Source organism: Macaca nemestrina, chromosome 4 (genome assembly GCF_043159975.1).
Source record: "Macaca nemestrina isolate mMacNem1 chromosome 4, mMacNem.hap1, whole genome shotgun sequence".
Classification (NCBI taxonomy): Eukaryota; Metazoa; Chordata; class Mammalia; order Primates; family Cercopithecidae; genus Macaca; species Macaca nemestrina.
The window spans coordinates 149,301,813-149,325,281 of NC_092128.1; the positions used below are offsets into that span (position 1 = coordinate 149,301,813).

Genomic DNA, 23,469 nt, shown 5'->3' on the forward strand with positions numbered 1-23,469 from the left:
GCACTGAGCTGTGATTGCACCAGTGCACTCCAGCCTGGGCAACAGAGCGAGACCCTGTCTCTAAAACATAAAACTTTTAAAAACCGGCCGGGCGCAGTGGCTCACGCCTGTAATCCCAGCACTTTGGGAGGCCGAGGTGGGTGGATCACAAGGTCAGGAGATTGAGACCACGGTGAAACCCCACCTCTACTAAAAATACAAAAAAAAAATTAGCCAGGCGCGGTGGCGGGCACCTGTAGTCCCAGCTACTCAGGAGGCTGAGGCAGGAGAATGGCGTGAACCCAGGAAGCAGAGCTTGCAGTGAGCCCAGATCGCACCACTGCACTCCAGCCTGGGGGACAGAGCGAGACTCCGTCTCAAAAAAAAAAAAAAAAAAAAAAAAAAACAACTTTTAAAAACCTTACTCACATTCCTTTTTTTTTTCTTTTTGCGACAGAGTCTGGATCTGTCACCCCAGGCTGGAGTGCAGTAGTGCGATCTCGGCTCACTGCAACCTCTGCCTCCCGGGTTCAAGAGATTCTCCTGCCTCAGCCTCCCGAGTAGCTGGGATTACAGGCACCCGGCTGTAAACCACCACACTCGGCTAATTTTTATATTTTTAGTAGAGATGGGGTTTCACCATGTTGACCAGGCTGGTCTGGAACTCCTGACTTCAGGTGATCGCCCACCTTGGTCTCCCAAAGTGCTGGGATTACAGGCGTGAGCCACCGTGCCTGGCCTCCTAGTCTTATTACTCTTATTGACGATCCTTCTTTGCTCCTAGGAGGCTAACTCGTCCTGCCAACCCTGACTGACGTCACTATCCCAGTGGTAGCATCTCGTCATCGATCTTTCACCATTAGAATCTCCCTAAACAGAAAGATTTCTTCTGAGAATTTATAATTTTCTCTTTCCACCAACTCATCAAGGTGAGTTTGACATTTTGCTCTCCTTCTCTCCTGTTCTTCCTCAAACCCCCTCCTTGAAGCCTGAAGTGTTCCAAGCATGGAGAGATGATGGACATGGTATGGGACAATCAGTGCACCCACACGAGGGGACAGCGAGTACCAAGCTTGGAAGGAAGATGTTTGTGTACTCGCAGGTCCAGGGAGGGGGCTCACCAAATGACACGAAGGGCCATAGGGAGTACCAGGTTTTGGTCAGGTGGCAGAAGGGCCATAGGGAGTGCCAGGTTTTGGTCAGGAGTGCCAAGTTTTGGTCAGGTGGCAGAAGCCTGAGCCAGAGCCTGCACTGGGGTTTCTTTTCTATATTTATTTATTTATTTATTTATTTTTTGAGACAGAGTTTCACTCTGTTACCCAGGCTGGAGTGAAGTGGCATGATCTCTGTTCACTGCAACCTCCACCTCCCAGGTTCAAGCGATTCTCGTGCCTCAGCCTCCTGAGTGGCTGGGATTACAGGCGCCCACTACCAAGCCTGGCTAATTTTTTTTTTTTTTTGTATTTTTAGTAGAGATGGGGTTTCACCATGTTGACCAGGCTCATCTTGAACACCTGACCTTGGGTGATACACCTGCCTTGGCCTCTCAAAGTGCTAGGACTAAAGACATCCTCCTGGTTGAGGTCTTTGGTGTCCTGAGGATTGGCTACCCCTGGGACGGGGAGTCTCTTTCAGGCCAGCAAGTTTTGTAAGATGTCAAAGCATCATAAATACAGAAAACTTAAAAAACGTAATACATATAGCTTCTGTTCCTTCCACCCAGAACACTCTTCTGACCCTGGACCCTGTCCCTGCTTCACCTGACTTTCTCTCTTTTTTTTTTTTTTTTGAGACGGAGTCTCACCCTGTCACCCAGGCTGGAGTGCAAGGGTGTGATCTCGGCTCACTGCAACCTTCGCCTCCCAGGTTCAAGTGATTCTCCTTCCTCAGCCTCCTGAGTAGCTGGGATTACAGGCATGCACCACCATGCCCGGCTCATTTTTTGTATTTAGTAGAGATGGGGTTTCACCATGTTAGGCTGGTCTCTGACTCCTGACCTCGTGATCTGCCCACCTCGGCCTCCCAAAGTGCTGAGATTACAGTTGTGAGCCACCGCGCCCAGCCACTTCACCTGACTTTCTGATACTCATCCCTCAAGTGTCTGATGAAATATGGCTTGTTGTGGCTGGGCGTGGGAGGCACCAATGTGGCTTGAACCCGGGAGGCAGAGGTTGCAGTGAGCTGAGATCACGTCACTGCACTCCAGCCTGGGAGACACAGCAAGACTCTGTCTCAAAAAATATATATATGGGGCCGGGCGCAGTGGCTCATGCCTGTAATCCCAGCACTTTGGGAGGTCAAGCTGGGCAGATCACCTGAGATCGGGAGTTCGAGACCAGCCTGACCAACATGGAGAAACCCTGTCTCTACTAAAAATACAAAATTAGACAGGCATGGTGGTGCATGCCTGTAATCCCAGCTACTTGGGAGGCTGAGGCAGGAGAATTGCTTGAACCCAGGAGACTGAGGTTGCAGTGAGCTGAGATCACGCCATTGCACATCAGCCTGGGCAACAAGATTGAAACTCTGTCTCAAAACAAAAAAGAAAAAGAAAAAAAAATATGTATATATATATGCCAGGCACGGTGGCTCACACCTCTACTCCGAGCACTTCAGCACTTTGGGAAGCCGAGGCAGGTGGATCACCTGAGGCCAGGAGTTTGAGACCAACCTGGCTAACGTGGTGAAACCCCATCTCTACTAAAAATACAAAAATTAGCTGGGCACGGTCGCGCGTGCCTGTAATCCCAGCTACTCGGGAGACTGAGGCAGAAGAATCGCTTGAACCCAGGAGGCGGAGGTTGCAGTGAGTCGGGATCGTGCCACTGCACTCTAGCCTGGGTGACAGAGTGAGACTCTGTCTCAAACAAAAAAACAAAACTAACTATATATATATTATATACTCTCTATATAACTATATGTTACAAAAATATATATATATGTATCTACAAAAAAATACAAAAAAGTATTAGCCAGGCTTACTGGCATGTGTCTTTAGTCCCAGCTACTTGGGAGGCCGAGGTGGGAGGATGGCTTAAGCCTGGGCAGCAGAGATTGCAGTAAGCTGTGATCACACCACTGCACTTCAGCCTGGTAACAGAGTGAGGCCCTGTCTCTCTCTCTCTCTCTCTCTTTCCGTCTCTCTCCTTCTCTCTTTCTATATATATATATACATAGTTGATTTAATAGTCTTGTAAAAAAATTTTTTTTGGAGACGGGGAGATGGGGGTGCAAAGTGGGGTGGTGTCTAGCTATTTTGCCCAGACTGGGCTTGATCCATCCCACCGCAGTCTCCCATATAGCTGGGACTACAGGGGTGCACCACAGCACCCTCAATTGGCATTTGTTCCTGAAATGCTGGAATGCTGGCTGGCATCCTTTTTCTATTCGATATCTGCCTGGAAAAAATCCTGCTTAGTCCTCACTTTGACTTATTTCTCCTCCTTCTTCTTTTTCTTCTTCTTCTTCTTCTTTTTTTTTTTTTTTTTTTTTTTTTTTTTGAGGCACATTCTCGTTCTGTCGCCTAGGCAGTAATGTGATCTCAGCTCACTGCAACCTCTGCCTCCTGGGTTCAAGCGATTCACCTGCCTCAGCCTCCTGAGTAGCTGGGATTACAGGCACCTCTCACCACACCCAGCTAATTTTTGTATTTTTAGCAGAGACGGGGTTTCACCATGTCGGCCAGGCTGGTCTTGAACTCCTGACCTTAGGGGATCTGCCCGCCTTGGGCTCCCAAAGTTCTGGGATTACAGGCGTGAGTCACCACGCCCAGACTCAAGGACCTATTTCAAGTGTCATTTCCATTGTAAAACTTTTCCTGAACGTTATCCACTTCAGGGGTAAACCCACCAAGTATTACCTTCCTCATTTAAGGCATCATGACAATGTGTAGTAAATAATTAATACCCACAGCTCCGGGTTCCAAACAAAACAGTCTCTGGAAAGTAGGCACAGCATCTCCAATGACCCCCTCTCAATTCTAAGTTAATATTTTGTCAATTCATAAAGGAGAGATTTGGGATCTGTCTCCTAAAAACAAGCTGGGTCTAAGACCTGGCCAGCCACAGTTTCAGATTTCCTGTCTTCCTAGGAGACACTGGTCCTCAGAAGATTAAATATATCCCTCCTTGAACACTTTCACGCTTTCATGTCTTATGTTGGTGTGCAGGGAAGTGGTGTTAATCATCCATTAGGATAAACTTGGCTTAAGATAAATTAAAACAGCCTTTCATTTCATGAGAGTCTGAAGCAAGGATCAGAGAACTTAGATAAATATAAGCCAGGGCTGGAATTTACACCTAGTGTGTCTGTTTCCAAACAGTGCTCTCTGTGACTGAGTCTCCGTGTGGGCTGCTGGGACAAGTCTATTGATTGGTGTCATCTGAGCACTCTGAGTGAACGGAAGGTACTCTTTTTTCCCTCCCTCTCTCCCTCCCTCCCTTCCCTTCCTCTCTCTCTCCCTCCCTTGTCTCCCTCCTTCCCTCCCTCCCTTCCCTTCTTCCTTCCTTCCCTCCCTTCCTTCTCTTCCTTTCCCTCCCTCCCTCCCTCCTTTCTTCCTTTCTTCCCTCCTTCCTTCTTTTCTTCTCTCTCTCTCTCCTTTTTTTTTTTTTGTTACCTTGGGACCAAGTCTCACTCTGTCACCCAGGCTGGAGTGCAGTGGCGCGATCTCAGCTCACTGCAACCTCCACCTCCCGAGTTCAAGCGATTCTCATGCCTCAGACTCTCGAGTAGCTGGGACTACAGGCATGCACCACCATGCTCGAGTGACTTTTGTATTTTTTATTAGAAATGGGGTTTCACCATGTTGGCCAGGCTGGTCTCGAACTCCTGATCTCAAGTGATCCTCCTGTCTCAGCCTCTCAAAGTGCTGGGATTATAGGCATGTGCCTCTCTCTTTCTTTCTTTTTTCTTTCTCCTTCCTTCCCTCCTTCCCCCACCCCTCCCCTCTCCTTTCCTTACCTCTTTCTTTCTTCCTCTCCCTCTTTCTCTTCCTCTCCCTCTTTCTCTCCCCCTCCCTTCTTTGCCTTTTTTTTTGTGGTGAAATATGGTAGGTGCTTCTTTTGAATGTATTTTGTGACCAATCTATTTTTCACTGTTTATATTATTTTCTTCGTTTTTTTCATAGTGGTTGTAAAATCTGTGAGAGTTAAAAGGCCTTGTTCATGTTTGCTCTGAAGGACTCAGAAAAAGAAGGATCAACTACAAGGTTATTTTGTTTGTTTTGAGATGGAATCTCGCTCTGTCACTCAGGCTGGAGTGTCATGGCATGATGTCAGCTCACTGCAACCTCCGCCTCCTGGGTTCAAGTGATTCTCCTGCCTCAGCCTCCTGAGTAGCTGGTGTGCGTCACCACACCCGGCTAATTGTTTTTGGTGGTTTTTTTTTGTATTTTTAGTAGAGACAGGGTTTTACCATGTTAGTCAGGCTGGTATTGAACTCTTGACCTCGTGATCCACCCGCCTCGGCCCCCTGAAGTGCTGGGATTACAGGCGTGAGCCACTGCACCCGGCCTGTTGTTTTTAAGACAGGGTCTTGCTTTGTCACCCAGGCTGGAGTGCCACGGTGCCGTCATAGCTCACTGCAGCCTTGACCTCCTAGGCTCAAGCGATCCTCCCACCTCAGCCTCCTGAGTAGCTGGGACTACAGGCACGCACCAGCTCACCTGGCTAATTTTTTATTTTTTGTAGAGTCAGGGTCTCCCTATATTGCCCAGGCTGGTCTTGAACTCTTAGCCTTAAGCGATCCTCCCTCCTCAGCCTCCTAAAGTGCTGGGATTACAGGCATGAGCCACTAAGCCCAGCCTGAGAGATTCTAAACACAACTCCACTCCGTTGTGGATGTAGAAGAACTCCAAAGGATGGAGTGGGTAGCGGTGGAATTAAGCTGGTGCTAGATGAGTCCTTGAGGATTACGTTTGCAGTAGTTCATTGTCATCTATGGTTCATCCAGTTTCTGCAGGGGTCAGACTGGTAAATGAGCATATGATGGAGACACCAGCCCTGCATCCTTTACCCACTTTGAGCATGGCACTATTCTCTGCCATTTTCTCCCATTAACCCCCACCCTCAGCCCCACCAAGTTACTCTTTTGGCCAGCGATGGCAGTTTCAGGGCTTCCACTTGTTCCACTTGGCTTTTTAAAATTATTTTTATTATTTTTTAAATTTTTGTTGCCCAGGCTGGAGTGCAGTGGCACAATCTCAGCTCACTGCAACCTCTGCCTCCCAGGTTCAAGCGATTCTTCTGCCTCAGCCTCCTGAGTAGCTGGGATTACAGGTGCGCACCACCACACCTGGCTAATTTTTATATTTTTAGTAGAGATGGGGTTTCGCCATGTTGGCCAGGCTGGTCTTGAACTCCTGATTTCAAGGAATCTGCCCGTCTGGGCCTCCCAAAGTGCTGGCATTACAGATGTGAGCCACCATGGCCGGCCAGCCCCACTTGCCTTTCTCTACTCAATAACTCTTCCACTACAAGTCAAGGAACCAATTGCTAAGTATGACTATTTGAGTATCACATTTGGGAACCAGGGAAATGACCACTGTGGGCTCAGTGAAGCCAGTAAGGGATGTGGGTCAGAACCAAAGGTATTCACTTGATCCCTTAGCAATAAGGGAACCCTGAGGGTGCTTTAGATCTGCATTAACTTGGACTCTGTAAGCAAAAGCTTGGAAATATCTGAGCAGGTCCCTTTCCCCAGAATATAATTACTGAGTAAATTAAATGATTAGAGGGGCCGGGTGCGGTGGCTCGCACCTGTAATCCCAGCACTTTGGGAGGTCGAGGCAGGCAGATCACGAAGTCAGGAGTTTGAGACCAGCCTGGCCAACATGGTGAAACGCCATCTCTACTAAAAATACAAAAAATTAGCTGGGCGTGGTGGCAGGCACCTGTAATCCCAGCTACTTGAGAAGCTGAGGCAGGAGAATCACTTGAACCTGCGAGGCAGAGGTTGCAATAAGCCAAGATTGTGCCACTGTACTCCAGCCCAGGCAACAATGCAAGACTCCGTCTTAAAAACAAAACAAAACAGGCCGGGCGCGGTGGCTCAAGCCAGCACTTTGGGAGGCCGAGATGGGTGGATCACAAGGTCAGGAGATCGAGACCATCCTGGCTAACGCAGTGAAACCCCGTCTCTACTAAAAATAACAAAAAATTAGCCGGGCGAGGTGGCAGGCGCCTGTAGTCCCAACTACTTGGGAGGCTGAGGCAGGAAAATGGCGTAAACCCGGGAGGCAGAGCCTGCAGTGAGCCGAGATATCGTGCCACTGCACTCTAGCCTGGGCGACAGAGCGAGACTCCGTCTCAAATAAACAAAACAAAACAAAACAAACATGGCCAGAGGTCTCTTTGGGGCAGGATTTGGAAAATCACTACTATGTACACTTGCATGGATCTGGCTTCTCCTTTACTGGATGGGTATTTCGATTTTTGTTTTTGAGACAGGGTCTCACTGTTACCCAGGCTGCAGTGCAGTGATGCAGTCACAGCTCACTGCAGCCTAGACCTCCCAGGCTCAAGCAATCCTCCTGCCTCAGCCTCCTGAGTAACTGGGACCATAGGTGCCAACACACTTGGCTATTTTTTTAAATTTATTTTTTGTAGAGACAGAGTCTTACTGTGCTCAGGTTGGTCTCGAATTCCTAAACTCAAATGATCCTCCTGCCCCAGCTTCCTGAGCATTGGAATTCTGGGTCTGAGCCACCTGGCCCAGCCTGGATGCGTGTTTTGGAATTGAGAACTGGCTCAGGTTGGGGAATCTGGGCAGGTGTTTGTCTTTTTCCACTAAGACAGTTAACCTCAGTCTTCTACACAACCAGGTTTTTATAGATACATAGGTATATCTGGCCAGGCGTGATGGCTCACGCCTATAATCCCAGCACTTTGGGAGGCTGCGGTGGGCGGATCACTTGAGGCCAGAAGTTCGAGACCAACTTATTACTTGGGTGCCAGTAAGGACACTGGGAGTATTCTCCAAAGCAGTGTCTCCCCAAGGGGAAGTGACAAGAGGGTTTTATGGGGTGATGGAGAGGGGAGATGGGTGCATCATTGCATGGAGAGGAGGGATCCCAATGGTGCAGATGCAGTGAGTCATCCTGCCAGCCCATAGGCTGCATGTGATGGGAATGAAGCTATAACTTCTCCCGGGATGGATACCTTAGCATGGTCATGCAGAGAATTCACTCAGGTTCATCTGTACGTTGTCGGGGTCTGTCAGGAGCTGGTTTAAACTAACAAGGTGACTGCATTCCTTCCAAGGTTTGGGAAAGAACAGGTGCAGAGCAGGAGGCTGTAAAAACACGCTGATTGCACAAGTTGATTAAATTCCAATAATCCCTGGAGATCCTCCTTGTCTGCTTACAATGATATATATTGTGCTTTTGTTGACAGCCTGTCTTGCCCTGTGTTCCATTAGCCATTGCCTTGGATCCCTGCAAGTCAGTGCCTCCCATCTGCTACTCTGGCTTGCTGCTCACTATAGCAATCATGCCTACCTTCTGCTGCGTAAGCACTGCTACCCAGCCTCTAACACTCCAGGATGCCATCATTCATTCTTTTTCTTTCTCTTTTCTTTTTTCTCTTCTCTTCTCATTTCCTTCTTTCCATCCCTCCCTCCCGTCTTTCTCTCTCTCTTTCTTTCTTTCCCTCCCTCCCTCCTGTCTCTCTCTCTTTCTTTTTGAAGACAGAATCTTCCTCCATCATCCATGCTGGAGTGCCGTGGCATGATCTCGGCTCACTGCAACCTCTGCCTCCTGGGTTCAAGTGATTCTCTTGCCTCAGTTTCCCAAGTAGCTGGGACTACAAGCACATGCCACCATGCCTGGCTGATTTTTTATGTTTAGTAGAGATAGGCTTCTATCATCCTTTTTGCTACCAGACAGCCCAGTTCTGTAACAGCATCTGCTGTTGTTAGCCCTGGCTTATAGATGACAGCCACCTTGGGGTACCATTTTTCCAACACAGCTGATGCTGCCTCTGCCCTCCGTGTTCCTGGTAAAACACTGTTTTCCAGGCCTTGTGATGGAATGTCACCAGCTGGTAGCACGCATTTTAGCATGTCCTCTTCCCAGAGAGTAGCACTCCCTTCCTACAGTATCTACCGTGGAATTCATGGCATCTAAAATTTGGTCCATGTGGGTCTTTTTTTTTATTTGGAGACGGGCTCATGCACTGTTGCCCTGAAGACAGAGTACAGGCTGAAGTGTGCAGTTGCATGATCATAGCTCACTGCAGCCTCCAGTTCCTGGCCTCAAGCGATCCTCCCACTTCAGTCTCCCAAAGCGTTGTGATTATAAGCATGAGCCACTGCACCCAGCTATGTGGGTTATTATTTTTTTTCTTTCTTTCTTTTTTTTTTAGATGGAGTCTCACTCTATTGCAAGGCTCTGTGGCACAATCTTGCCTCACTGCAACCTTCAACTCCCTGGTTTAAGCAGTTCTCCTGCCTCAGCCTCCTGAGTAGCTGGGATTACAGGCACGCACCACCACCCCCAGCTAATTTTTGTATTTTTAGTAGAGACGGGTTTCACCATGTTGGCTGGGATGGTCTTGATCTTCTGACCTCGTGATCCGCCTGCCTCGGCCTCCCCAAGTGCTGGGATTCCAGGCGTGAGTCACTGCGCCCGGCCCATGTAGCTTATTTCAGTTGTCAAATACCTGGTGTCCTAGGCTGTATCAGAACCTGCCCACCCAGCACCCTTGACAAAGTATGAGATCTGTATTAAAGGATCAAGTACCCACATATCTGTAAACTCTCTCTTATCTGCTCCCCACCCCTCAGCCCTTGATCTAGGCCCCTTAGTGTCCATTCCCAGGCTTATTTTCAGTTTCTGCTGGTGTATATTAGCCTGGTCTTGTAGTTCCTTCAATGTATGATTCCACTCCTCCCTTAGCAGGCCTGATGGGATCTGATCTTGGTGATTTATCTGGTGGCCAGGGGGATACAGGAACAGAAAGAATGCATTGGTTTCTTGTTTTTGTTTTTCTTGAGACGGAGTCTTACTCTATCTGTCGCCCAGGCTGGAGTGCTGTGCTGTGATCTCAGCTCACTGCAACCTCTGCCTCCCCGGTTCAAACAATTCTTCTGCCTGAAGACAGAGCACAGGCTGAAGTGTGCAGTTGCATGATCATAGCTCACTGCAGCCTCCAATTCCTGGCCTAATTTTTGTATTTTTTAGTAGAGACGGGGTTTCACCATGTTGGCCAGGCTAGTCTTGAACTCCTGACTTCAAGTGATCTGTCTGCCTCGGCCTCTAAGAGTGCTGGGATTACAGGCATGAGCCACCACGCCCTGCCAAGAATGCATTGTCTTGTAGGGTACCTGCCTCATTTGAGGTGACTGCATAGTCTTCGGGTGGGTGGTACCATTCTTGAACAAAGGAGCTTGAAGTTCTACTGACATTAGAGTCCTGTCCTTAGTCTCAGTGTCTCACTCCTTCCTTATCAGAGTCCTGACTTTGGTGTTAGAGACTGATTGTAGCTGACAATTCAACCTTTTCTAATGTTCTGCTCCTTTTAGGTTAAGTCTCATGCCTGGTTTTCAGGACTGTCTGCCCTCTGATTATAGACGCCAGATTGCTGAGGAGGCTCTGCTCTCTGGCTTTCTCACTTTGTGTTAGTGACTAATTGCCTGGAGCCCCATTGTTCCTTCTTTTTTTATTTTATTTTATTTTATTTATTTATTTATTTATTTATTTATTTATTTATTTATTTATTTTTTGAGACGGAGTCTCACTCTGTTGCCCAGGCTGGAGTGCAGTGGCGTGATCTCAGCTCACTGCAACCTCTGCCTCCCAGGTTCAAGAGATTCTCCTGCCTCAGCCTCCCAAGTAGCTGGGACTACAGGCGTGTGCCATGACACCCAGCTAATTTTTTTTGTTTTTTATTTTTTTAAGGCAGAGTCTCGCTCTGTCACCAGGCTGGAGTGCAGTGGCGCGATCTCGGCTCACTGCAAACTCCGCTTGCCAGGTTCAAGCGATTGTCTTGCCTCAGCCTCCTGAGTAGCTGGGACTACAGGTGTGTGCCACCACGCCCGGCTAATTTTTTGTATTTTTAGTACAGATGGGGTTTTGCCATGTTAGCCAGGATGGTCTCAATCTCCTGACCTTGTGATCTGCCCACCTTTGCCTCCCAAAGTGCTGGGATTACAGGCGTGAGCCACCGTGCCTGGCCAATTTTTGTATTTTTAGCAGAGATAGGGTTCAGCATGTTGGGCAGGCTGGTCTCTAACTCCTGACCTCAGGTGATCCACCTGCCTTGGCCTCCCAGAGTGTTAGGTTACAGGCGTGAGCCACCGCACCTGGCCCATTTTTCCCTCTTCAAAGGATCTGTTATTACCATCCGGGCACAGTGGCTCATGCCTGTAATCCCAGCACTCTGGGAGGCCAAGGCAGGTGGATCATTTGAGGTCAGGAGTTCAAGACCAGCCTTGCCAACATGGTGGAACCCCGTCTCTACTAAAAATACAAAAATTATCTGGGCATTGTGGTGGGTGCCTATAATCCCAGCTACCTGGTAGGCTGAGGCAGGAGAATCACTTGAACCCAGGAGGTGGAGGTTATAGTTAGCCAAGATCACACCACTGCAGTCCAGCCTGGGTGACAGAATGAGACTCTGTCACCAAAAAAAAAAAAAACCAAACCTCTGTTACTACCAAGTTTCACAAGTCTATTTATTATTATTATTATTCTTATTATTGGTAGAGAGTGGGTCTCACTATGTTGCCCAGGCTGGTCTTGAACTCCTGGCCTCAAGTGATCCTCCGGCCTCAGCCTCCTAAAGTGCTGGGATTACAGGTGTGAGTCACCACACCTGGCCCAATTTCACAGTTCTAATGACTACTTCTCCTATATCCTCAAAAACCAGAGAGATTGAATAAGCCAACACATCCCCTTCTACTCATATCCAGCCCTAACTACTCCTCCGAGATGGGAGCCTGATACTGCTCCCCAGGTGTGAGTGTCCCATCCATTGCCTGGAGATTTTTTTTTTTTTCAATACTGAGTTTCGCTCTTGTTGCCCAGGCTGGAGTGCAATGGCATGGTCTCAGCTCATTGCAACTTCCGCCTCCTGGGTTCAAGCGATTCCCTTGCCTCAGCCTCCCGAGTAGCTGGGATTACAGACACCGGCGACCATGCCCGGCTAATTTTTGTATTTTTAGTAGAGACTGGGTTTTACCATATTGGCCAGGCTAGTCTCAAACTCCTGACCTCAGGTTATCTGCTCATCTCGGCCTCTCAAAGTGCTGGGATTACAGGCGGGAGTCACTGTGCCCAGCGCAGAGTACATTTTTATACTCTGTTTCTTAGGGACCATTCTTGGTATCTACTGTCTTTTTTTTTTTTTTTTTTTTTTTGAGACGGGAGTCTCGCTGTGTTGCCCCAGGCTGTAGTGCAATGGTGCAAGCCCACCTCCCAGGTTCCAGCAATTCTCCTGCCTCAGCCTCCCGAGTGGCTGGGATAATGGGCGTGCGCTACCATGCTCGGCTAATTTTTTGTATTTTTAGAAGAGACGGGTTTCACCATGTTGGTCAGGCTGGTCTCGAACTCCTGACCTCAAGTGACCTGCCCACCTTTGCCTCCCAAAGGGCTGGGACTATAGGTGGTGCCACTGAGCCTGGCTGGTACCCACTGTCTTAAACCAGGATATCTAGAAGTGGGGCTTGAGACAGAATTTAGGTGCACATGATTTAGGTGCAATTTGGCCTTGAGGGGAGCGCTCTAGGGAGGAAGGTAATGAAAGGAAAGGGCAGTGAAAGGAGTGGAGCAACAATATTGTCTCAGTTGGAGATGAGTCTCCCCTTCAGCTAAGAACAGCCTCAGGAGAAGAGGCAGCTGTGAGTTATAAGTAGCAGCGAACACCACAGCAGCAGGGAAGGGATGGGGGCATCCACAAGTAAGGAGGACCTGGGTGGGGCATTAACAGTGCCTACTAGGGGCTCCCTAAATCTGGAGGTCCTCAGAAAAGAAAATTCACCCCTCTTTGACACCTATTGTTCCATGATCCTGTGATCCTCTGGACTTGGGGGTGGGACACTTGGAATCAGTTTGCATCTTGCATAAAAACCACTTTGGTAAAGGAAACAGGCTAATTTCTGTGGGTCACACAGCTTATAACAACAGAGAAAAAGTGAATTCTCCAGGCAGCATTCACTCTAGATTATACTCTGATCTGGAGAACAAGGTTTTGGGGCCAGTTTATCGTCTCAGCCAAGGCGGTTTTGGGACCAGTTTATCATCTCAGCCAAAGCCCCAGCTGTTTGTAGGCAGGAATGTCTTCATATGCTTTATGACTTCTCCATTAACGTTGCCAGTTTGCTACAGTAAGTGGTGCTAGTTCCTTAGAGAAAAGGGTCTCTATGTTGGCTTTGATGGCATGGGGCAAGGTAGAGTGGGGAGGTGTAACCCCCCATCCCCCTCCAACTTTAGAGCCTGTTCTGGGTAGACAACGCCAAGAGATGATTTTAAAAGAATTCCTTTTCTGGCTGGGAGCAGTGGCTCACGCCTGCAATTCCAGCACTTTGGGAAGCTGAGGTGGGCAGATCACTTGAGGCCAGGAGTTCGAGACCAGTCTGGCCAACATGGTGAAACCCCATCTCTACTAAAACTAAAAAAAGAAAAAAAAAAAAAATTAGCCGGGTATAGTGGTGTGTGCTTGTAGTCCCTGAGGCAGAAGAATTGTTTGATTGTTTGAACCCAGGAGGTGGAGGCTGCAGTGAGCCGAGATTGTTCCACTGCACTCCAGCCTGGGAGACAGGGTGACACTCCACCTTAATTTAAAAAAAAAAAAAAAAAAAAATTCCTTTTCTATTTAAGTTGCTCAGGTAGTCTCCTAAGTTTTTTTTTTTTTTTTTTTTTTTTTTTGGAGACAGACGGAGTCTCGCTCCGTTGCCCAGGCTGGAGGGCAGCGTCACAATCTCACAATGCTGCAACCTCTGCCTCCCAGGTTCAACCGATTCTCTTGCCTCAGCCTCCCTGTAGCTGGGATTACAGGTGCCTGCCACCACATCCAACTGATTTTTGTATTTTTAGTAGAGACGGAGTTTCAGCATGTTGGCCAGGCTGGTCTCGAACTCCTGATCTTGTGATCTGCCCGCCTCGGCCTCCCAAAGTGCTGGGAGGCACCACGCCCAGCCTCTACTAAGATTTAAGGGGCAACCTGGAGGGGGCCAGTTTGTCAACAGTGTGACATGGAAAATGAAGCCAGGCTGGTGTGGTGGCTCACGCCTGTAATCCCAGCACTTTGGGAGGTCCAAGCAGAAGGATCCCTTGAGGCCAGGGGTTCAAAACCAACCTGGGCAACATTGTGAGAGCCTGTCTGTAAAAAAATAAAGATTAGCTAGGCGTGGAGGACTGTGCCTATGGGGACACACTGTGGGCTGCACGGAAAAGGCAGCATGGGTGGGCTTCCTATAAGCCGATGTAGTAGTGGGGTGGGGCAGGGTACTGGAATTGAGGAGAGTGTTATGGTTGAAACACATAAAAAAGGAAAGGGAACTTGGAGTTTCTGATGCCAAGCTAAGGAATTTAGACTTTGCTGTGAGCCATAGAATGCTCAGGGGAGTCAAGTGATCTGGCGTTGTTTGGAAGACCACCCAAGCCACAGTAGGATGGGAAGGGAGTGCAGCAACAGAGAAGAGGCTGTTGAGATGGAATTGTTGAGCGAAGAAAGGCTGACTCAGGGAGGGTCAGGACAGCAGCCCCTGGGGAGACCAGGTAAACATGAGTTGGTGTAAAGGGTTAGATCACGAGGGGAGGGAAAGAGACAGAGAGAAAAGGTCTGGTGAGCATAGGAGAGTACCAGGTACTTAATCAATGCAGGGAGGAGCAGGGTCATGGTGGAGGAGAGATGCAGAGATGAACTAGCTCTGTTAGGCCTCAAGGTGGAGAGAGCCAATAAATGATTGGAAGTATGGATCTGGCACTAGGGAGCAAGAGCTGGTCCAGTTGTCTCCTAAGCCTGTACAATGCTAGGATTTGAGATAAAATCTGGACGGGGTGAACAAGGGTCTATTCCTTTCGGAGCCAGGTTTAAAAATTCCCCGCCTGAGGTGAGGAGTTCGAGACCAGCCTGATCAACATGGTAAAACTCTGTCTCTACTAAATACAAAAAATTTAGTGGCGGACATCTGTAATCCCAGGTACTTGGGAGGCTGAGGCAGGAGGCACGCTTGAAACTGGGAGGCAGAGGTTGCAGTGAGCCGAGATTGAGCCATTGCACTCCAGCCTGGGCCACAAGAGCAAACTCCGTCTCAAAAAAAAAAAAAAAAAAAAGAAAAGAAAAGAAAACGAAAATCCCTTTCTGTAACTCAGTGTGTGAGTCTGATGGACAGTGGAGCACAGGTGGAGTCAGGCGTACTTGAAGGCTGCCTCAGGTCTTGGGCAGTGGCTCCCGACTGTAATCCTAGCGCTTTGGAAGGCTGAGGTGGGAGAATCGCTTGATATCAGAAGTTGGAAACCAGCATGGGTAACATAGCAAAACCCGTTTCTACAAAAAAATTCTAAAAAATTAGTCAGCTGAAGTGGCTCACGCCTGTAATCCCAACACTTTGGGAGGCCACGGAGGGAGGGCTGCTTGAGTACAGGAATTTTAGACCTGCCCGGGCAACTGTTAAGACCTCCGTCCCTATGAAACAAAACCCCAAACCAAAAACAAACAAAAACCCTAAAATTAAGTGGGCGTGGTGGCGCGCGTCTGTAGTCCCAGCTGCTAGGGAGGCTAAAACAGGAGCATCGCCTGAGCCCGGGAGGTGGCGGCTGCAATGAGCTAGGTCCTGAAATTGCACTCCAGCCTGGGCGACAGACGCTGTTTCTTTTCTTTTTTGAGACAGAGTCTCGCTCTAGTCGCCCAGGCTGGAGGGCTGTAGTGCAGAGGTGCGATCTCGGCTCACTGCAACCTCCACTTCCCGGGTTCAAGCAATTCTCCTGCCTCAGTTTCCCGAGTAGCTGGGACTACAGGCGCGCACCACCGCGCCCGGCTAATTTTTTGTATTTTTAGTAGAGACAGGGTTTCACCATGCTGGCCAGGCTGGTCTCGAACTCCTGACCTCGTGATCCGCCCGCCTTGGCCTCCCAGAGAGCTGGGATTACGGCGTGAGCCACCGCGCCCGGCCCAGACCCTGTTTCTAAGAAACAAAAAATAAAGGAAAGGCTGGGTCCGCTAGGCCAAGGGCGGCACAAGGTAGTTGCAGACGGCGAAGCCCACGAAGCGCAGGATTTCTCGGAGCCGAGTCTGTCTTCGGGGGACGGGGATCCCAGACTCCTGCGCCCCCAGGTGTCCCGCTTCTGGAAACGCGTCTGAGGTCAAGCGCAGGACTAGGCGCAGGCCGGTGGCCCTCAACCGGTCGCGCACCGCCTGGCTCTGCCCAGAGTAACAGAGGACGGAAGAAGCCCTTTTTCCAGCGCGCAGACGCGCGGCCAGCCCAGCCAATCAGCGCGCTCCCTCTGCCGGCCCGACTGGCGCTCTGGTGACGCGCTACGCCGCGCTTCGCCCACGGCTCTTGGGCGACGGCCCCTCCCACACTCGCCGCGCCTGTTAGCTGCGCGCCGCGCTTCTTGTGCGACGGCCCCTGGGCGGCGGCGCGTTCCGGCGCGGCCCTGGCGCGCCCCCTGGCGGCCCGGAGGGGCGCGGCGGGCGCGGCGCTGACCCGGAGGCGGCGGCGGCGGTGCCCGGATGGAGGCACGTCATTGTCCCCCGCCGGGCGGCTGGGCTGTGTGCGGCGGCGGCGGCGGCGGCCGAGGGGGATGGAGCGAGCGCCGAGCCGGGTCAGGTAAGCTCCCGCCTCCTTCCCGCCCGCCGCAGGCCGGCATGGGGCCCGCGCAGCGCCCCGCTCGCCTGGGCAGCCGCTGGCCCGGCCGCCCCTCAGCCGGCGCGGCCCGCCGGGGGCTGGCGCGGCCCCTCGCCCGCCTCCCCCTCCACAGCCGCGGGCCGCCCGGGACCCCGCCGCGCTGGGGGCTGCGGCGCCACCGCCCGCCCGGGCCAGGCCGCTGGGGAGGGGGCGGCGGCCGCGGCTGGCGGGCGCCGGGGTAGCCGGGCTGCGCGGGGAGGCCAGGCCCCCTGGTTGCCATGGACACTGCGCTCCCACCCCCACCCGGCCCCAGCCCGCCCCCTCGGCCCGGGGGCCGGGCAGGCAGGCGGGAGGTTCGGGGCGGCCGGGGTGGGCGTGTGCTGGCCGCTGACCGCGGAGCCCGGCGTCCCTGGCCCGCCCGCCGCCCCCCGCGTGGCTGCCACCTCCCGCTCCGGAGCCCCCTCAGAGCCCCGGGCCGGCCTCCCTGCCCCCACTGCATCCCTAATAGAGACAAACTTTTCCCACCTTGGGCGCCCCCTCCCCAGGTCTGGCCACCTGGTTGCTCCGCGGAGAGTCCGAGGTGCCCACGCCGGGCAGAGCGGTCACTCCGAAGGGAGAGGAGAAGCCGGGCGGCGCGTCCCCAAAAGCATGTGTGCCTGCCTAGCGTTTTTTATCTTCGAGGCAGGAAGAGCCAACTTACCTGGGACAGGGGATCCGTTGCAGATGTTGGAAATGAAAATTGGACGGGACAGGTTTTCCCATCTAGGACTTTAACCCCTCTAATATGCATGCAGTGGAGATGACTTTTGTTGAATGGCTCTTAGGAGGCCGTGGGGTCACTTGTTTATGGGAAAACATGTTGGTTATGTAAAATCAATACCCTTACAGCAAAACTGTTTGAGAAACTAGTTAACGCCTCCTTTTCAAGGTAACCACAGAATCCTAGGTTCTCATTTTGGTGGCCTCTGGAAACGTTTTGAAGAGTTGTAAATTTTAAACCTAATTCTTTTTACTATGTTACTCATTCAAATTGCCTAGGGGATATGAATGATCAGTTTCACTTATTTGCTTTAAATTAGGGTCAGTTTCACTTTCTTTTCTGTATCTTTGAATCAAGTCTACAGTAAGTATTTGGTTTGTAAAGTTTAAGGCCAGTCGTTTTGTTTACTTAAGTATAATTAAGATCAAGGTTTTGTCTTTTTAAAGCGTGTGTGTTTTCTCTTATAATGGAAACGCTACAAGAACGTGGATTACATTGTTTACGAAGAAGCAGAGTGTAACAGTTTCTTTTTAAGTGTGTTGACATTCTTACCTCATAATGTGTGTAGAGTGCCACAGTGTCTAAATAGTGTAACTCTTTTTACAAATGAAGAAAGAATAATGCATTCTAGCGTTTGATAACAAGGGAGACATACCATGTAAGAGACTGGGAATTTTAAGGCTTTGAGTAAAAGACTAGTATTTAAAGCAAAGGAAACACTTGTGAAGTCTCATTCCTCCACACAGATCCAACCTCGATTCATGTTCGTGTTGTTTTTTTGAGACAAGATCTCCCTCTGCTGCCTAGGCTGGAGCGCAGTGGCACAATTGTAGCTCACTGCAGCCTCAACCTCCTGAGCTCCAGCAGTCCTCCCAGCTCAGCCTCCCAAGTAGGTAGGACTACAGGCACACGCCACCACACCCAGCTTATTTTATTTTATTTTATTTTTCTTAAAGAGACAGGGTCACACTGTTGCCCAGGCTAGTGTGGAACTCCTGGGCTCAAGCCATCCTCCTGACTTGGCCTCCCAAAGTGTTAGGATTACAGGCTTGGGCCACCATGCCTCACCTGTAGGTTGTTGTTGTTGTTTTTAATGCTCTTGTAACTTTTGTATATCATCACAAGATGTTGCTTAAAAGTCTTGATATTTTTAACAGTAATATTTAGAAGCTTTACTGAAAGTGCAGAACACATAAGCATATGAATCTTGAGTCCTACATAACATTGTTTAGCTTCAAGAAAGGTTATGTGTGTAGCAGATGGAGTTTAGTTTGATGGTGGTTTTAGGTCAAGACTTCATTGGCCGAAAATACAGATGAAGACGAATGGGTAGTTTTGGTTTGTTTTTCCACAGTGACAATGCTGTATGGTTAACGATGCCTTGAATTGTGCTTTCCTTAAATTTTTTTCACTTAAGAGGCTTTTGTCCCTTCTAAAAGGTAATTGGAGCAAGTAAAATGGTTTTATTTCGTCATTTGTTAGTGATTGTTCTGAAGGTATGTTTATCCCCCTGTAAATCAAGGTTTTTGCTGCTGTTTAGTGTTACTGTAAATAAGGCTGGATTAACCTTTTCTTATATTTGTTATAACTCTATTTGGGCTTTCTTCTTCTTCTTTTTTTTTTTTTTTTTTGAGATGGAGTTTTGCTCTTGTTGCCCAGGCTGGAGTGCAGTTGCATGATCTCGGCTCAGTGCAAGCTCTGCCTCCTGGGTTCAAGCGATTCTCCCACCTCAGCCTCCCGAGTAGCTGGGATTACAGGCATGCGCCACCACCCCTGGTTAATTTTGTATTTTTAGTAGAGATGGGGTTTCTCCACGTTGGTCAGGCTGGTCTTGAATTCCCGACCTCAGGTGATCTGCCCGCCTTGGCCTCCCAAAGTGCTGGGATTACAGGCATGAGCCACCATGCCTGGCCTCTTCTTTCTTTTCTTCCTGCATTTTTTTCTTCTGTCCCCACACTGTTTCATAATTTCTTTTAACTGTTAGATGAGGAAAAATGTAAACTGTATTTGGAGGATAAGGCTCAAGCTTTCTTCCTGATTGAGGGTCAGCTACCTTTTATTGATTTAAAATTTCAATTCAGTTTTTTTTCTTAGTTCGTTGAAATCGACAAGCATCTATTATATTTCTACTTGAGTTCAAAAACTTTAAGATTGGTTTTTTTTTTGGTGATAATCTTACCCTAGTGATAATCTTACCCTAATTAAAAATTGCACCAGCCTGGCCAACGTAGTGAAACCCAGCTCCACTAAAAATACAAAAATTAGCCGGGTGTAGTGGCACGCACCTGTAGTCCCAGCTACTTGGGAGGCTGAGGCAGGAGAATTGCTTGAACCCAGGAGGTGGAGAAGGTTGCAGTGAGCCGTGACGGCACCATTGCATTCCAGCCTGGGTGACAGAGCTAGACTTTGTCTCAAAACAAAACAGAACAAACAAATTACAAACAACAAAATTGATGCTTTTAAAAAACAAATTTGGCCAGGCTCTGTGGCTCATGCCGGTAATTCTAGCATTTTGGGAGGCAGAGGCAGGAGGATCATTTGAGGCTAGGAGTTCATGACCCGCCTGGGCAACAAAGTGAGACCCTGTCTCTCCAAAAAGGAAAAACCCCAGAAAGTTATTGTGAGCAGCCAGTGTGGAAAGTACATGGGTATTTTATTATCCCTACTTCATTGCATGGGTAATACTTTTTTGTACTTTTACAATATCCCCCCCCTTTTTTTTTCTTAAAGACAGTCTCACTCTGTCGCCAGGCTGGAGTGCAGTGGCGCGATCTCAGCTCACTGCAACCTCTGCCTCCCAGGTTCAAGCGATTCTCCTGCTTTAGCCTCCCAAGTAGCTGGGACTACAGACACGCGCCATCATGCCCAGCTAATTTTTGTATTTTTAGTAGATACAGGGTTTCAGCATGTTGGTCAGGATGGTCTCAATCTCCTGACGTCGTGATCCACCTGCCTTGTCCTCCCAAAGTGCTGGTATTACAGGCATGAGCCACTGTGCCCAGCCTCAATATTTTTTAAAAACAAATTTTAAAGGCCATTTCTACTCCAGAGTTTTCTAAGGATCAAATGAGATACTGTATGTAAATCACTCAGCACAAGCTGGTGCTAAAAGCAAACGCTAGTAGTTTTCTGTTTCCAGACTTTGTTCATTAAGTTGTTCTTCACATGTATGGAAAGCTTTCCATATACCAGGTCAGAGGATGTGAATAAGAACATGGTAGAGAGCAGCAAGTAAAACAGCTGTGGAGTAGATGCCAGCACGCTGCCATAGAAATCAGCACAGGGTGCTATGGGGGCCTTGAGGAGGGGTTTCTAACCCAGTCTTGGGGGAATGGTAGTGTCAAGGAAAGTGTACCAGAGGAAGTAAATTGTAAACTGAGAAGTGGAAGTGTGAACTGGCTGGAGGTGGAAGGATGGAAAAGAGTCGGAGAAAAGAACAGCATGCGCAGAGCCCAGAGAGAGCAGTGACAAAAACAAACAAACAAACAAACAAACAAAGACTTCAGCATGGTGGGAATGTGACAGAGGGGTGTTTGGAGAGGTTATTAGGTCAGACAGTGCTAAGTCCAGGCATTAAAATGTTGTGCTATGGGCAGTTGGGCCACTCCTGAAAGATGTTCTTTCTCCTTTCCTTTTCTTTCTCTCTTTTTTTGAGGCAGAGTCTCGCTCTGTCGCCCAGTCTGGAGTGCGGTGGCGTGATCTCATCTCACTTGAACTCCCAGGTTCAAGCAATTTTCCCTGCCTCAGCCTCCCAAGTAGCTGGTGCACGCCTGGTTAGTGTTTATATTTTTAGTAGAGACAGGGTTTCCCCATGTTGGTTGGGCTGGTCTCAAACTCCTGGACTCAAGTGATCCACCCAGCTTGGCCTCACAAAATGCTGGGATTACAGGGGTGTGAGCCACTGCACCCGGCCTTTTTTTTTTTTTTTGAGACTCAGTCTTGCTTTGTCACCAAGGCTGGATGTCAGTGGTGCATTCTTGGCTCACTGCAACTTCTGCCTCCTGGGTTCGAGTGATTTTCCTGACTCAGCCTCCCGAGTAGTTGAGATTACAGGCACATGCCACCATGCCCAGTTAATTTTTGTATTTTTGGTAGAGATGAGGTTTCACCATGTTGGCCAGACTGGTCTCAAACGCTTGACCTCAGGTGATTCACCTGCCTCGGCCTCCCAAAATGCTGGGATTACAGGTGTGCACCACCATGCCTGGCTAATTTTTGTTTTTCGTAGAGACAAGGTTTCACCATGTTGGCCAGGCTGGTCTCAAACTCCTGACCTCAAGCGATCTGCCCTTGGCCTCCCAAGGTGCTGGAATTATAGGCACGAGCCACCGCACCCGGCCTCCTGAAAGGTTTTCTACACAGGAGTGACATGTAGATGTGGCTGTTGTTGGGCAGTTTCAGAAATATCCCTAACAGCATTCTTTTGACAAGGTGGCATAACCAGAAGGAAGCCTGGCTGGGAATGCTGGACCTGGCTCTCAGTCCCATTTGCTGACTGGTTGCTGACTCGTTGGGGTCACAGTTGCTTCATTTTATAGGCCCTGGGGATTCCGTCTGATCTCTCATAGGTTCCTTATGAAAATCAAGTTAATGTATGTCCAGCAGTTGATGCAATGCCCAACACATAGAAAATGCTCAATTACTGTTAGCCCTAATATTTTAAAATGGGACTCAGAGAGAAAATTATAATCAAGCCCTTTCGTAACAGATATTTGTGTTTGAGTTTGATGTCAGTAATGGCTTACGGGTTTTGTTTAAAAAGTCATACATTCCGTATAAACGAGCCTCTTAGGAAAAATGGTTTGTTTTAAAGGTGAGATCTCTATAATTGTAATTTTTAAAAATATTATGTATTTCACTTGATGCCATTTGCACTTTAAGCACAAAATTAAGTCTAGATTTTCTGTGTGTAGTTGACGCTTTTCTCTGAGGTATTATACTCAAATTGAAGATTTAGTCAAATATATTCTGTGTATAATTTTTCTAGTTTTAAGCAGTAGAGAAGGAAAATATAGGTACTTAGTAAATAAATAGAATTGAAAATGGAAATGCCCAATTATAAACTGAAACGCCAGACTTTTAGGGGGCATGAAATGAAATGAGAAGTTCTTCTAATCAAATACTTCACTGGAGATTTTAAAATAAAGATTGTTGACTTTCAGATTATCATGATGCTAAATGTCCCAAGGAGATTATTACAAACATGTTAGAAAGTGCTATTGTTTTTATATTTGGGTGATATGTTTGAAAATAACTTTAAAATGACTGGGAACGATTTTCCAAGATCTAGTGGTAGGGTAAGGAGATTGCTTTTCTCACCTGATGAAGCAAATATATACTTTTATTCTTTTGCAGAGTTGAACAATGACCATAGTTGACAAAGCTTCTGAATCTTCAGACCCATCAGCCTATCAGAATCAGCCTGGCAGCTCTGAGGCAGTCTCACCTGGAGACATGGATGCAGGTTCTGCCAGCTGGGGTGCTGTGTCTTCATTAAATGATGTGTCAAATCACACACTTTCTTTAGGACCAGTACCTGGTGCTGTAGTTTATTCAAGTTCATCTGTACCTGATAAATCAAAACCATCACCACAAAAGGATCAAGGTACTGTTTTTCAAAAGAGAGAATTACCGCCAGAAACTCCTGTGTAAATGCTGTTGGTGACTTGGTGGTTTTAGAGAGGGGCTTATTTTGCAAGGCATGAGGCCACCTGAGTAGCCAGCAGAGTTGCATTACTCGATGGGCTTTGTTTTCCTGTTACTTGTCCGTGTTTGACAACAAAGTAGCTTGTTTTTGTTACTAGAATATTATTAGTTTGTTTTATTCCAATTTTTTTAAGGATAAACTTTGTTTTGGTGATAATTGAGATGGGCAAGCATTACATTAACTTGTTAACCAGAAGTTATTCTAGTTCCCTAAGTAGATGACTTTTACAAATTTTGAA

General features: G+C 48.5%; 1 protein-coding gene across 6 annotated transcripts in view; it reads left to right on the plus strand.

The window, feature by feature from the left end:
- LOC105497896 (ubiquitin specific peptidase 42) overlaps positions 1-23,469 on the plus strand; it is an 80,942-nt gene that overhangs the window by 6,330 nt on the left and 51,143 nt on the right. For 2 of the 6 annotated variants that reach the window (XM_011769438.2, XM_011769422.3), the window contains exons 2-4: positions 764-908; positions 4,301-4,384; positions 22,880-23,129. In XM_011769438.2, coding sequence (XP_011767740.2) covers positions 22,889-23,129 — 241 coding nt within the window. In that variant the 5' untranslated portion in view covers positions 764-908; positions 4,301-4,384; positions 22,880-22,888. Of the gene's footprint in view, positions 1-763; positions 909-4,300; positions 4,385-16,613; positions 16,747-17,255; positions 17,693-20,268; positions 21,298-22,879; positions 23,130-23,469 lie in introns of those variants that run through there. The other 4 variants (XM_071095343.1, XM_071095341.1, XM_011769431.3 and 1 more) reach the window with 3 other exon arrangements.